The following is a 14,387-nucleotide window of genomic DNA, read 5'->3' as shown; positions in this document are numbered from 1 at the left end:
TCTCTTAGAACTTTGCTTGCACTTAAAAAATTTAAAAGTTTTCTCCAAGTTGTTACCAATCGGAAATTGATAATTTATATACCCTTCCAACTACGCTTTTATACATAAATTTGACTGATATAATCATTAAAAAAAAACAGTAGTCTTTGTTAAAATTGCGGTGTAATTGGTATTTTTAGAATCCTTTAAGAACCACGGTCACACTTCCACCAAGTCAGCTGAAGAGTAAAAGAATTTAAAAGTTGAAAAATAAAAACAAAGGTCCGCAAAAGAATGCAAATATTCTGACCCTCGCCTTTAAATAAGGATACAATCCTAGTTCTTAGTTAATCCCTTCTAAATTCACGTACTGCAGATAGTAAGTTTAGGTCATGGTTCGGGTCCTTTTCATTCACCCGGATTTGGGTATCGGAGGCGCCGAGCGCCTGGTGGTGGATGCTGCTCTGGCTCTCAAGGAGCATGGTCATCAGGTCAGCTTCCTGACGAACCACCATGACAGCACGCACTGCTTCAAGGAGACTGCAGACGGTAGTTTCCCGGTCCAAGTTGTTGGCGACTGGATGCCACGCGGACTGTTCGGAAGATTCTACGCCATTTGCGCCTACCTGCGCGTGATCTACGCTGCGATCTACGCCAGTTTCTTCATGCCCCAGCGGGAGCAGGTGGACGTAGTGATCTGCGACCTTATTTCCGTTTGCATTCCTGTTCTCCGACTGGCCCGCCATCGGCCACGGGTCCTCTTCTACTGCCACTTTCCCGATCAGCTGCTCAGCGCGCGCGAGGGCCTTCTGAAAAGGCTTTACCGGCTGCCCATCAACTGGCTGGAGGAGCATACCATCGGACTGGCGGACAAGGTGCTCGTAAACTCAAAGTTTACTCTGCGCGTCTTCCAGGACACTTTTCGCAGACTAAGCACGGTGCCGGATGTCCTGTACCCCTCGCTGCACACCCAATACTTTGACCAGATGCAGAAAAAGCTAGAGCAGCGGTCCGCCCTATTGGATGAGCCTGTGCACCCGCGAGTGCCGCGAAACGCGTTTATTTACCTGGACATTAATCGGTACGAAAGGAAGAAAAATCACGCCTTGGCCCTGCATTCCCTGCGGCTGCTCGGTGACATGCTGCCTGCCATGGACTTCAAACGCTGCCGCCTAATCATCGCCGGAGGATACGACACCCGCTGCATGGAGAACGTCGAGCACTTTGCGGAGCTAGAGCAGCTGGCCGAGGAGCTGAAGTTGCAGGATCACGTAGTGCTGCTGCGTTCTCCCACGGACGAGGAGAAGTGCCGCCTGCTTTTCGCCGCCCACGTCCTGCTGTACACGCCTGAGAACGAGCACTTCGGCATCGTGCCGCTGGAGGGCATGTACTGCTCAAAGCCAGTGGTGGCTCTGAACAGCGGCGGTCCCACGGAAACGGTGGTCAACACCTCGACTGGCTTTTTGTGCGAGAAGCAGGAAAAGAGCTTCGGCGGAGCGATGTACCAGCTCTTCCGGGACGAACCGCTGCGCATCAAGATGGGCGACCAGGGCCACAAGCGGGTGCAGCAAAAGTTCTCCTTCCAGGCGTTCGCAGATCGGCTCAATGGTATTGTCCAGGAGCTGGTTCCCATTCCAAAGCAGTCGAGTACTAAGAAAACTGAATAAAATTCCAGTTGAAACAGCACATCCGTGGCATGGATTGTTATTGCATCTTATTTTTAGCTGCGCTCTAGAATTAGTCATTAGGAGGGAATCTGTTTTTCCGGAAAAGTGAGTCATCATAGAACGCGAATATCAAGGAAATTATTTTAAATTTGTAATATTTGCCACGTCAGAACTTCTTCAATTAATGCTTACATTATTTGATAATCGAAAACTATTCCAATTTTAATTTAAATTCGATGAGTAGCTTACTAATACGTAGCTTACAAATAACAAAACAGAGAAACAAAAGAGCCTCCCACAAAGTACACCGATCCAAGCCGCAGAACCTAGTGTAGCACTGTATGTGTAGTTTATTATTAAATTCCATTTCTTAGGGCTTATAATATTGGGTTGCGGGACCGGGGTAGTTGGGTTGGGGCTGAGATCGGGCGGGCTACTGGTCGCGCATGTACAGATACAGGTAGCCTAGGTCCTTGGGCGGATGCTGCGACTTGGCCACCTTGCTGTCATTGAAGATCACCCACTCGCCCTTCTTGCGGATGTGGCAGACGTAGTGCCCCACCTGGGCGGAGGTGCCCATGTGCGAGATGAAGGCCACCAGCTTGTACTTTCCGCCGCCGTCGCGGTAATTGCTCCTGTTTGGCGCCGATGAGGCCGCTGTAGCGGATGAATCCGAAGCGGGGGCAGCCTCCTCCAAGCCAACAGAGTCGGCGTGCGAGAAGATCCAGTCGGTAGCGCGCTCCACGTTACCATCGGTGGCCTTCAGAGCCGCGACCGCCTGACGCTCGTCGAAGCCCATGCTCATCAGCATGGCGAGGCTCTCCGGATTGGCCACGAACTGGTCGAGCGCGCAGTCCCCGATGCGGTTGTTGGGCACCACGAAAGGCTCCGAGATGTCCTCGTCGGCGATGTGCTCCATCAGCCAGTTCGAGGCGGCCTCCAGCCCGCTGTTCTTTGTGTGGAAGCAGGCGCGCTTGCAGGCCTCCGGCGGAAAGCCCATTGTCAGCAGCTCGGACATGACCGCCTCGTCGAAGGCAAACTTCGGCTGCTCCGCCACGGGCTCGGGCAGAGCCTCTTCACCGGCCTGCAGCCCGCCGGCAGAGCGCCAGGCGCTCAGGTCCAGCTCGTCCGGCATGTCCACGGATACGTCCAGCTTCTTGGGCACCCAGTCGTCGCCCAGCGTAAACTTGCCTAGGTGAATCATCAGGCAGTCGGGCATGGTGGCCAGGCGAGTGGTCTTTCTGGCGTTCGTCTTGCCATCGATGGCAGTGGAGAAGAACTGCTCGATTAGCTCCGGGCCAAAGAAGCTTTCCAGACACGCCTGGAGTGGCACCTTGTGCCGCACGATGTCCCGCTCCACCAGCCGCTGGCCGGTCTCTCGGGCTGTCTTCTCCCGCTCCTGGAACTCGCGCACCTCGTCCAGGTTGGTCGCCTTGTCCAGAGGAATGGGCAGCCGGAAGCTGTACTCCTCGCGCGTCTTGTACTTCACCTTGCGGCTGGCCAGGCATTCAACCCTGTCCTCCAGCAGGAACTTGAGAGCGTCTGCGGGATTGCTCTGGTTGCGGGAGTTCCTGTCCAGCAAAGTAAGCAGATGCAGATAGAAATCGTTGGCATCCTGCTGCTGCTTGGTGCTGAAATCGGGGTGGTTCTTGCCCACTATGTTTTTGAACATGGCCGGCGAGATGCCTGTGGAGTGGTCAGTGTCCAGGGTGTTCTCCGCAATGCTGCTGTACTTGCCCGACTCCAGGCCGGTGCCCAGCTTGGCCATCTGGATGTTGAAGTCGTTGGCCGGGTCGTTGGGGAACTCGCTGAAATAGCGCTGGGCACCGGTGCCCACGAAGCGCTGCTGGAAGTCCGGGATAACGAAGAGCACCTGCATCACGCTGTTTATGTAGCACGAGTTGCCCAGGTTGCGCATGCCCGTGTACCCCGGACCGGCCAGCGGCTGCAGCTCGCTCTCGCTCTCCGTCAGCGCCGACCACTCGCCAATGCGCTGGTTGATGTCCAGCTCCAGCTCCACCATAGACTTTTCGCTCTTCTTCATCGCCGCCATGTTAATGCCGAAGTGTGAGAGGTGGCGCTCCAGGTAGGGGTCGAGCACCATGTCGTCCTCCGGGTAGGAGAACACGTCCGACTTCCCGTCAGCGGTGATGGTACCAAGCTTGACAGCCAGCGGGTAGCCCGTCGCGCGGTAGTGCTCCACGGCGTGGTCGTTGCCCCCGCTCCCGTCAAAGAACTTCCGACCGCACATAATGGATCCGTCGGTGAGGTTCAGCCAGAGGTTGTTGGTCAGCTCGCACTTCTCGCACTGCCAGCCGGCGGGTGGGATTCGCTTGCCGTTGTCCAGCTGCTGCAGGTTCTCCGCGTACTTGGAGGCCTGACGCACCTCTCCATCCCAGGTGCCTGCAATTCGCAAGAGGGTTGGTCAGTTAATAAACAAATTCAACCGGAAAACGATACGTTGTAAAAAATGCTGAAGGCACCGCCAATTGGACGGTCCCCAAGCCATAGGGGGACAACCCAAGGTAGTTTCCTTGCGCACTTTCTGAATCCTATTCAAAACTTATTTCGGTCGCACACTCACCCATCAGCGTGGCCTTCTCCAGCTTGGCTATGGCCGAGTCAGCGGCAAGGATCGCCTCTACCGCTTGGGTGACGCGCATGGGGAGCTCAGGGTCGGGATACGGGAGCTTCTTGTCCAGCTGCGGGGCCACTACTATGCTGTACGTGTCCTTTATCTCGTACTTCTTAGCCATGTCCGACTCGTTGTAGCCGCCCTCGACGCCAATAGCCAGGCGGGTGATCTTGCGCTCCGGTCCTGCCTCCGCCTCGGGATCACAGCCCGGCTCCGCGTCGGCTCCCTCCTTGGGCGTCTTTACCCTCCGAATGTGGAGAAAGACAGCGTTGCCGGTCTTGTCGGCGTACTCGCGCACGTAGGCCTCCCCGAAGCCCAGGAAGCTGTGCAGACACACGTACAGCCCGGTGGGCGTCTCTGGGTTGTCGTAGGAGTAGACGCACTCGTCCTTGTAGATCGGCGGACTCCCCGCTCCGGAGCCGCAAGGCACGTTCACCTTGGATAAATGCTTGCGTAGTTCCTCCATTACGATGTTACCTGGAATTCTGTGGCTGGCCTTTTACTCATATACTGGACAACGAGCCGAATGTGAAATAGATGATTTTTGAGTTTTGCAGCTGCGGCTACTTAGAGATGAACGAGGACGAATGCATCGATACCGGCGGGCACGAAAATGGCGCGTATCGATGGATTCGGTTAGTTGTTTATAGGGATTTAAACAGTTGGACTACTTCAGTCGGGACTTACCTATAAAATACTTCTTAGTATGAGTTGTAAGCTGGTGTTTTCTCTTTTTCACCACCAAAGATCTTAAATCTATTAACTCGGCCGGTTGCAACTATCGCTTCTTTGTTGAAAGCTGTCATCTGTAACCAATACCAACAACAAATTCGCGAGTCACCGAACTAGTTCCGTTGGGTTTTAACAACAAAGCGAGAGCTCCGCAACTCTGGTCGTGATTCAGTTAACTTATTATCCTTAAATTATATTTTGGGACAATTGGAATAAAACATACAATAAATTATACAACCGCTTAAAAAATAAAGATTATGAAGTAAAGATATTTTTCTTCTATCCGACTTGGCCACACTCTTCCGGCCTGCCAACTCTCTTTCCGCCGTGTTGCCATATAGTCACAAAAATCTTTCGCATAAAGAAGTAAAACGTAAGAATTTTCATATGCATTTTTCGTTGGGAAATCTGCGTTAAAATAATATAAAAAGTGGTAAACAAGTTGGAGCTATCAGTGCGGCATGCGAGTGCATTGAAATCTAGCCTGCGCGATCAGTTTTCAGTGTTGTTTTGGCCCTCGCATAAATTTGTTGCGCGCCATTTTGTTTTTGGAAAGCCAAAAAAAATACAACAGCAAAAACCTACCACAAAAAGTTCAAGTTGTAAAAACGAAAAGAAACAAGTCGCTGGGGAGAAGCGAGTGAAAAACATGTGGCGCTCCGCTAGTTTGTGTATTAGCTTTATTCCCAACATCATAGCCATACGAAAATAACGCGCGACATGCACATAAATAAATGCCACTGAAAATATCGATACGATGAATAAACGAAGAAGCAGCGATTAGTACGTCGTCGGCGGTCGTCAGTGTGGGTGAGAAAGAGAGCGTTAGAAGGGGAGGGACAGCGCGGGGCACGTATATAATTACGTCATAAGAATCAAAGAAAATTCAAGGTCTACAGCGCTACGACTATACAAAAAGCTATTCGATTTCGTTACGTTCTCGGTTTTATCAAAAATAAAACTTTGGCCAGCAGGCAGCAACAACAAGTATGAGTGAGTGTGTGCGTTTCATTTTCGCGACTGTATAATTACATACACACGCAGAGCCGTTGTTGTTGTTTGTGGTTTTTTTGTAAGCGAGGAGAGCGCGCAGCTGTGATACAGAAGAAAGACGAAAGAGAGAGAAGGAGAGAGCGCGAAGAGAGCGGAATGTGTTTTTGAGCAATTTGTGTAACCATCGATAATGTTTGATTTATTTAAACCCCATTTTTTGTACCCCTTTTTGCAGAGACTCGCGATGCGTGCGGCCTAGAAGTCGTCACCCCCCTGAAACCGAAAACCCCGACCCCCCACTCACACACACAAACACACACGCATCTGCAAGCTGCGACGAATGTTCATAAATTTTAATTAATTTCGAAAGAGGCGAAAACAAAAAGGCGAACAAAACACCGGAAAAATTAATAATAAAAACCACTAGAGCGGCGAGCGGGAGGCGATAAAAAGTGTTATCAGTGCGAGTTAATTGGCCGCAAACAGGGTGAGGAGGAGGGGGAGGAGCAGGAGGTGGCTCCGGATCCGGAGATTGAGGACTAAAGCTCCAAATCCGGATCACCACCATGTCCGTGCAGCAGTTCTGCCTGCGGTGGAACAACCACCAACCGAATTTCATCTCGGTGTGCTCCTCGCTGCTGCACAATGGCACCCTGGTGGACGTCACTCTGGCTGCCGAAGGACGTCAGTTGCAGGCCCACAAAATAGTGCTCTCCGCCTGCAGTTCGTACTTCCAGGTAAGCAGAGTATATAATCCTTTCAGGAAAACCCATAGCTAACCATCAAATCTCCCGCCAGGCTCTGTTCACCACAAATCCGTGCCAACATCCCATCGTCATCCTGAAGGATGTGCAGTACGATGACCTCAAGACCATGGTGGACTTCATGTACTACGGCGAGGTTAATGTCTCGCAAGAGCAGCTTCCGCACATCCTTAAGACCGCCGAGATGCTCAAGATCAAGGGCTTGGCGGAGATGCCCACGGATCCGGCCAATCTCACCAAGTCGGACAGCAAGTCCTCCACGGACGGCACCGAGCTAGTGGGTGGCACCGGAGTGGGCTCTGGAGCGGGCACCTCGGCCGGAAGCCTGGGGGGCGCCAGCGGCGGCAGCGTGGGCGACTCCCTGTGGAGCAGCAGCGAGGCCCAGCAGTTCCAGGCGCAGCAGCAGCAACAGCAGGCCCAGCAGCAGGCGCAGCAGCAGCACCACCACCACCAGCAACAACAGCAGCTGCAGCAGCAACAGCAGCAGGCGCAGCAGCAGCAACAGGCGCAGCAGCAGCACCACCACCACCACCATCAGCAGCAGCAGGGCGGGCAGGCGCAGGCGGCGCAGACGCATCACCACCAGATGCGACGTACGCCGTCGCCGTTGAGCGCCGGCACCTCGCCAGCCACCAGACGCAAGCGGTTGCGCAAATCATCGAATAACGGTGAGTTGGAGTTGGGTAAAGCATCGTCGACTGCTCCGTTTCACAAACAAAGGACCGAATCGAATTAACTCCGATACCTTTCCAGGCTCTGGTGAACGCAACAACGTTGAGGAGCAGCACAACAGCTCCCTGGACGCGGGCAGTGGTGCCGGCAACGCCGGTCTCAGTCTCGCCCAGATGAGCCAGATGTCCTTCGGAGCGGCTGGCGGTCTAGCCGCTCACTCGCTGCACGCGGCCAAGCTGTTGAAGGAATCTGTCAGCGCCGAGCTGGACCAGCAGCCGCAGGACTCGGATTTGGACGACGGACACGGACACTTACACATGCAAATTGTAATGAAATTGGTCACGTTAACCTCGAACCATCGTCTTGTAGAGCAAGTTGACTAATTGTTTCCTATTTTTTCTCGGCCTACGAACGTGCAGAAGCCCGAAGTGGACATTGGCGGCGTGAACCCAACGATGCCCCTGGACATCTCCGGCGGCACCACGCCCTCGGAACACGATGCGCCGAACTCTCAGTCCTCGCACTCGGGTAAGTCGCAAAGAAAACTCAGAATCCAACACGGTACCATCAAAACTCATTGCTCATCGGGTAGGGAACTCATTCGCAAGGATGGATCCTTTTTTTTATCGTTTCTTAAATTTGTTTGCTATGATTTTTTTTTAAAACACAAACACTAAAAAAATGGGGCTTAATGCTAGAAAATTAAAAAGACAAAAATCATAAAAAAAAAACCTGTTTATAGAAAGACATTTTTGAAAAATGTATACTTTAGTAAAAGGTACTTTAATATGTTTTAATATGACTGGAATAAGAAACCTTAGTCTAAAAAAGATGTAAAATAAAAGACTGCCATCCTAAAACTGCAGACTTATGACTGGGCATGGTAAACTGACGGGTTAGGGTCTCCCAATAAGTTTAGTCTGATCAACCACTGTGTACTCTCTGATTCACCCATCAATTCCACGATCATACTTCATTCGCATATCTCACACACGAACGGTGCCATTTCGAAAAATAAATTTCAGTACACAGCGCTTGGAGAAATGAATGCTAAAGCTAAATATGAGATCTAGCATACCGATTATCCATTACCGATTTACCGACTAAGTGCAACGAAATATCTGTAAAATGCCGAAATTTTCTATGTTTAAATATTATTGTGTATTGTATTCCAAAACCGAATCCTGCCTGAACTTGGGAATGGGAGAGAGCTAGCACAGAGTCCAAAACAAAAAACAAAAACCAAAACTTCCAAAACTCAAAATATTATTTGTTTGTTTCGATTGTTCATTCTCGATTTGCGTTCACTTGCGTTTTTATTGATTTTTGTTTTGTGGGAGTTTCAAACAGCGGTTTCCGATGATAATGATTTAGCCTTAGCAATCTTTCTACCTATCCCACCTCTATTGTGCCTATTTACGATGCTATAAATTGTCCCAGAACCAGACCAAGACCAAGACCAGACCTAACCAGACTAGACCTCAAACTGAACCCAAACCAGAACCCGATCCATTAGAGCTAGGAGAGAGCGATCTCAAGTTGAACTTCGATCGAAATGCCCCAGAACGAACACCAGAACCAATCTTTCATTCGCTGTCTCTCTCTCTCTCCCCTTCCCAGGTCTGCAATGGACAGTTGTCGATTCGAACTATCCACGCTTCTCCCTGCCCGCCTGCCAGTCCAACTTGCTGGGCAACGGCGGGGGCAGTGGTGGCGGGGCTGGCAGCCAGAGCAGCGGTGCGAATAGCGCCGGCGGCGGTGTCGGTGGCGATCAGCGACAGCAGCACGAGGCCCAGCAGCAGGCCACTCAGCAGCAGCATCTGCAGCAGTTGCACTACCAGCAGCAGGAGCAGGCCGCCGCCTCCGGCCAGGCCTACTCGTCGCAGATCATCACCGTAAACAACCTGGTCGGCAGCTACGCGACGGCCGCGCAGAACCTCTCGCCCACCTCTCCGAACGAATCGAACATGGTGCAGTCGGTCTACAGCCAAGGGCCCACGCCCACCCAGTCGCCTGTGCACGCGGGAGTGGCCGGAGCAAGTGCCGCCGGCGGAGGAGCGGCCAACACGGCGGCCGGCAATGGGGCAGGAGCCACTGGCGCAGCCAGCCAGGTGGTGAAGCGCAAGCGGTCGGTAAACCCGCAGGGCGATGAGAACTTCATCCGCGCCCTGGAGGCAGTGCGCACGGGTGGCATCGGATTCTGCAAGGCCGCCCGGCTGTACGGCGTGAACAACAGAACGCTGTGGCTGGAGTACAAGAAGCGCGGCTACCCCGTCTCGCGACCCAGCATCAAGGCGCGCGTGGTCAAGCAGGAGCCTAACCTGTCGCCCTCGCCCACGCCCTCGACGAATCAGGGCGATGACAACACCAACGAGACGCTCAGCATGCAGATTCCGCCGCAGGCAGAGACGCCCACGCCCTCGTTGATGTGCACCCCGCACCACGCGGGCCTCGGAAGCGGACCGGGCAGCCTGCCTGGCGGCGGCAACTCGCACCCGGCCATCGGCGTGATGAGCCTGTTCGATCCGCGCTACATGGACTCCCCGGGCAACGTGCACTCGATGACGCGGCAGCGGTACATCGAGGCAGCCGGTGGCGGAGCGGGTGCGGGAACGGGCGCGGGCACCGGAACGATCAATGTCAACCCGACCACCGCCATGAATCTGCAGAGTATTAACTTCAACTCGATATAGAATACGATTTCGAGCCAGGCGGGGACGGCCACTCTGCTGCAGGCAGCCGCCGTGATGGCCGCCAGCGAGCCGGCGGAGTCCCTCAGCATATCAGCCATGCCCGTCTCCGTGCCCATGGGCATGGCCCACAGCTTCCTAATCAACAACTTCGCAGTGACGGTGGCCGCGCCGCCGGTGGCCACGGTGAGCAGTTCGGGCCTGCAGTACCTGGACAAGTCGTAGGTCCCGGCGCAGCAGGGCCCTCAAATCGATCGATACAGGTATTAGAGCAACGGCAGCAATCTAGTGTACATAGCGATAGCGGACCGCTTTCACGGCAGAGTGGCAATAGGATAGAGGAGGTCGGCCAAGGACGGAGCATCGGATTCCTGCGCTGAGCTGAGCTAAGCAGAGCAGGAGGATCGGAGAGGAGAAGCGGACGCGGATGCGGATGGAGAATTGAAGGCAGGCCGCACTTGTAATAATTTTCTAGGACCTAATTCCTTAAGCTTAAAGTTTTGAACCCTACATTTTTACGATTGTTAACTAAGAAATCGGTAGTACAGATCTTCGATTACATATATATATATATATAGCTATAGTGCGTGTAAAAGTATAATGTAATTGTACATAAATTATACAATTTTATTAGTGTTAATCGCGAACATCAAATGATTTGTAAAGCAACTGCAGCTAAAGTGGTGCTGTGTGCCAGCAGCCGATCAAACCGCGAGGAATCCGCTCCTATTCCACTTTCTGTAATGCGAACAAGCAATGGACGAAACCAAAAATTCTATCTGTAATCGTAATACTAAATATTAAGGACACCATGAGATTTATTGGCGATTTCTGAACACATTTCCCCACATCCACATCCCGGTCCGGTGGTTTGCTAGGCTCTGGCGCATCAGAAATATGTTTTATTCCTCGATTCGAAAGAGATTTAATTTCTGCACTTGTGTTACAATAGCAAATATCAGTATGTAGGCATTATATTAAGCTTCTTATCTGTGTACGGTGAAAGGCAGACGCACTCATTCGAAGCATAAATGTAATCGATAGCGAGCTCCCGACGACGAATGATCGCGGACGCGTACAATAGAGTAAGCCGCAAGATCAGCGGAGGAGCATGTAAGGGAGCCGGATATGTATGATAAATATGTACCAACCAATATACATGTATATATATTTATATTTGTGAACGTATCCACTTGTCACTTCTTTCTGAGTTCGCGAGGTGCCGGTCCCATTGGGTGCTGGCACAGGTTTTAGGGTTATACATTTCCAAATCCGACAGCAACATATCTTAGAGAAGGGGGTTTTTCGGGGAGGGACACTCATTTGTTTCGGCACTTGGTTTTTAAGGACTTCTTTGTACAAAGGTATGTACATACAGGGGCGCGTAATGGATAATTACACGATGCAGATCACAGATACGCAAGACAAACGAAACTTAAAGATAACTCGTAACCACCCAAAATCCTAAACGGAGACTGCAGCTAAAGGCAAACAGAAAACCAAACACAAACGGAAAACGCATACGATTCCGGTTATGATAGCGATTACGAATAGTGTGTTTTTAATACAATTCATATAAATATTGTAACTAATAGAGAACTTTTTATATTGTGTCAAGGCATACTAAGAACTAAGCGTGATTTGTTAGAAGTCATAGAGTAACGTCAACTTTGATAATGGACTTTTATTACACTCGCCCTCCCACAACACACACACTGGATAGATATACCATGATACCACGGTGGATCCTTACGATCCCGACCCGATCCCCATTACAGATCACAGATCCCAGATCACATAACACACGAACGCGAACGGAAGAATAGCAGAAACAATAAGCAAATATTACTAACTCTGTTTCCTACAATTGCAAAGTACCAATAACTACGCTAGTTATGTGTGTTAAATATATATATAAATTATTTAAATCAGCGCAAGTGCATAAAAGAACCGATTGTATTATAAGTTGCATGTACCATACCAAGTAATGCGAGCCCCAAACGAATATCGAGATCGAGATCGGGATCGAGACCGAAATCGAGATGGAACGAACATTCTAGACTGTAGTCGATGTGCAAGAAACGAATAAACTTTCAAAACTACAACGTACACAAGATCTTCTCAAGCTTCATTTTTTCATCAACTGAGATTCCTAGTGAGCAACAGAAGAGGTTTCGATATTTTTCATCCCGAAAGGTGGCACCTGTGTCTAGGATTTCAGTAAACAGCAAACAAATCTAACTCTTTAACCATCTTTCCTTGCAGAGCCGAGCCCGGCGCATGCAGCCCATGCTCCGCATCCTTCGCTGGCGGCCGCCAGCAGCAGCAGCGGAGGCAGCGGCAGCTTTGAGCGCTCCTTCAGCATCGGGGGCGTTGGCTCCGGCGAGTGCGACGCGGACGGCTCACCCAGTTCGCCGGTGGTGATGGGCACGAAGCGCAACCGGGTGCTCACCCGCCAGCCGCGCGTCAAGCGGGACAGCGACAGCATCTCGTCGACGAACCAAATATCCCCGGACACTGCGGCCTCGACGCTCGACTTCGATCCGTTCAACGCCGCGGGCGCCACGACCGTCACGGCCCGGGACTACTCCACCACGGGCTCGCATCACCTGCACCACCAGCCGCCGGTGCACCAGCACCAGCACCAGCAGCAGCACCACCACCTGCTGACCGTTCCGCCGCGGATCGAGCGCCACGCCTCGGAGCCGGCGCCCAGCCTGGCCCCGTCCACGCCGCACCTGCTCAGCGTGCCGTCCAGCACACCTTATCTCATCAAGCAGCACTCCGACCCGCTCCTGCCCCGCCAGTCCGCGCTGCACATCGCCGGCTCGAGTTCCGGCCTGTCCACCGCCAGCAATCCGTTTGCCCCGCTGCACCGCCAATACTCGCATCCGCTGTCCGGCAGCAGTGCCAGCTACGTGCCGCCGGCGCCGCTCCACCATCCGCACCACATCTCGCTGCCGGAGGCAATCTACGCCTCGGGCTCCCCGCCGCCTGCCGGCTCCTCACAGTACCTTGTGCCCACGCGCGTTGTGACCGGTCCGGCGGTCTCCAGCGAGACGGCAGCCACGCCCACCAACGCCAGTCCGGGCTCCGCGTCAGCGGTCTCTGCCGCCGTCTCCGTGGTCACCTCGCCCGTCTCAGGGCTGCAGAACAACGCCGGGCGGCACCCGATGTCGCCTACGTTCTCTGTCGGATCGGACGTTGCCCACGAGCGGCGGTCGCCGCACTCGCCAAACGTCTCCAGGTCGCCGATTGTGGAGCGGAACGCGGGTGGAAAGAACCCGGGCGAGGCGGCAAACGGCGGGGGCGGATTGAGGCTGCGCAACTCCAAGTCGGCCTCGGGCTCCATCAGCGGCAGCCACCTGCATCCCGGCCAGGTCACCATGAGCAGCTCGTTTGAGCATTTGCCCACGCTGCGCGTCAAGAACGAGGAACTGCAGCGATCGGTGTCTTCTCCGCAGGTGAGTTATGGGAACTTCTTACCCGAATGCCCCCTAACTTTGTTATGTGCTCGACAGACCCAACGGGAGATCATCACCCTCGAGAATCCGCGCTCTAGTCACTGCCCGGTCATACGACCGGGTCCGGCGCTGGGCTGCAACTTCTGCTGGAACACGATCGACGGGCATGGCCGGATTTTGCGACGCAAAACGAAGTACCACTGCCCGGAGTGCCAGACCAACCTGTGCATCGTGCCCTGCTTCCAGGAGTACCACGAGCGGCTCAACAACGAGGCGGCCGCCGCCTCCGGTGCAGCAGGAGCGGGTGAGAGCCAGCACAACAGCAGCAGCACAACGGGCTCGGGCTCGGGGAGCAGCAGCAGCGGCAAGGCGTCGCCGTACGTCTCCTCCGCCGGCAGCAGCAGCAGCGGGGCGGGAACAGGGCGTCACTACACCAAGACAGAGTCAATTTAATTTGGAGCTGCAGAGGCCACGCCCGCGAATTTGTATTTGTGACAGGTCGGCCGCCGAGAGGAAGACCTTCAGCGGAGGAGAACCCCTCTCCCAATGAGGAGGTCTCGTTCCCAGCAGGCAGGCCGTCTGTCGAATTTGTTTTTTTGTCAGCAGGATGCGCGAAAAGCGCGAACTTTACGCCTGCTCCGAAATTTTCATTTGTTGTCCCAGTCCCGCTGTGCCAGTCAGGACGGAACTCCGGGCACATGGACTGCCGGAAAGGGGCGCCGAACGGCGCCGGAGATTTGTTTTTGAGCCGTGCCCCACGGGCACGCAGCCATTGTAAAGTAACGAAACCC

The 14,387-nt window shown here is 53.2% G+C and overlaps 3 protein-coding genes across 9 annotated transcripts; 2 read left to right on the top strand and 1 right to left on the bottom strand.

The window, feature by feature from the left end:
* Positions 1 to 182: 182 nt before the first annotated feature.
* On the top strand, positions 183 to 1,665 carry LOC108099064 (alpha-1,3/1,6-mannosyltransferase ALG2). Its single transcript, XM_017202340.2, has one exon. It carries the CDS (start codon positions 372 to 374, stop codon positions 1,644 to 1,646), a length of 1,275 nt encoding a protein of 424 aa, XP_017057829.1. The 5' UTR covers positions 183 to 371; the 3' UTR covers positions 1,647 to 1,665.
* Positions 1,666 to 1,973: 308 nt separating this feature from the next.
* Positions 1,974 to 5,183, bottom strand: LOC108099061 (ubiquitin carboxyl-terminal hydrolase 5). Of its 3 annotated transcripts, none has more exons than XM_017202336.2 (3): positions 4,969 to 5,183; positions 4,231 to 4,847; positions 1,974 to 4,049 (listed from the first exon to the last, which is right to left on the bottom strand). In XM_017202336.2, the coding sequence occupies exons 2-3, from the start codon at positions 4,745 to 4,747 to the stop codon at positions 2,080 to 2,082; spliced, it is 2,487 nt and encodes an 828-aa protein (XP_017057825.1). In that variant the 5' UTR covers positions 4,748 to 4,847; positions 4,969 to 5,183; the 3' UTR covers positions 1,974 to 2,079. The 3 variants fall into 3 exon arrangements, with proteins under 3 accessions (XP_017057825.1, XP_017057824.1, XP_017057826.1); XM_017202335.2 differs by having other exon boundaries at positions 4,231 to 4,844; XM_017202337.2 differs by having other exon boundaries at positions 4,231 to 4,791.
* A 96-nt stretch (positions 5,184 to 5,279) lies between these two features.
* On the top strand, positions 5,280 to 14,294 carry LOC108099060 (longitudinals lacking protein, isoforms J/P/Q/S/Z). 5 transcript variants are annotated; one of them, XM_017202329.2, is made up of 7 exons: positions 5,280 to 5,386; positions 6,242 to 6,743; positions 6,805 to 7,438; positions 7,524 to 7,780; positions 7,862 to 7,970; positions 12,398 to 13,596; positions 13,654 to 14,294. In XM_017202329.2, the coding sequence occupies exons 2-7, from the start codon at positions 6,573 to 6,575 to the stop codon at positions 14,047 to 14,049; spliced, it is 2,766 nt and encodes a 921-aa protein (XP_017057818.1). In that variant the 5' UTR covers positions 5,280 to 5,386; positions 6,242 to 6,572; the 3' UTR covers positions 14,050 to 14,294. The 5 variants fall into 5 exon arrangements, with proteins under 5 accessions (XP_017057818.1, XP_017057820.1, XP_017057822.1 ...); XM_017202331.2 differs by having other exon boundaries at positions 5,281 to 5,386; positions 7,524 to 7,768; XM_017202330.2 differs by lacking the exon at positions 5,280 to 5,386 and adding an exon at positions 5,394 to 5,823.
* The last annotated feature ends 93 nt before the right edge of the window (positions 14,295 to 14,387 follow it).

The sequence above is a fragment of the Drosophila ficusphila genome, unplaced genomic scaffold (genome assembly GCF_018152265.1).
Source record: "Drosophila ficusphila isolate 14025-0441.05 unplaced genomic scaffold, ASM1815226v1 contig_286, whole genome shotgun sequence".
Lineage (NCBI taxonomy): Eukaryota > Metazoa > Arthropoda > Insecta > Diptera > Drosophilidae > Drosophila > Drosophila ficusphila.
This window is presented reverse-complemented; position numbering and strand designations above follow the sequence as displayed.

What these genes read in the sequence shown, in the direction of transcription:
- LOC108099064 (XM_017202340.2), top strand. Translation starts at nt 372, where the DNA reads ATGGTTCGGGTCCTTTTCATTCACCCGGATTTGGGTATCGGAGGCGCC.
- LOC108099061 (XM_017202336.2), bottom strand. Translation starts at nt 4,747, where the DNA reads ATGGAGGAACTACGCAAGCATTTATCCAAGGTGAACGTGCCTTGCGGC. An exon ending in GGAGAAGGCCACGCTGATGG is followed by an intron (nt 4,050 to 4,230) that starts GTGAGTGTGCGA and finishes TGCGAATTGCAG; the next exon opens with GCACCTGGGATGGAGAGGTG.
- LOC108099060 (XM_017202329.2), top strand. Translation starts at nt 6,573, where the DNA reads ATGTCCGTGCAGCAGTTCTGCCTGCGGTGGAACAACCACCAACCGAAT. An exon ending in CCTGCAGTTCGTACTTCCAG is followed by an intron (nt 6,744 to 6,804) that starts GTAAGCAGAGTA and finishes ATCTCCCGCCAG; the next exon opens with GCTCTGTTCACCACAAATCC. An exon ending in GCGCAAATCATCGAATAACG is followed by an intron (nt 7,439 to 7,523) that starts GTGAGTTGGAGT and finishes ATACCTTTCCAG; the next exon opens with GCTCTGGTGAACGCAACAAC.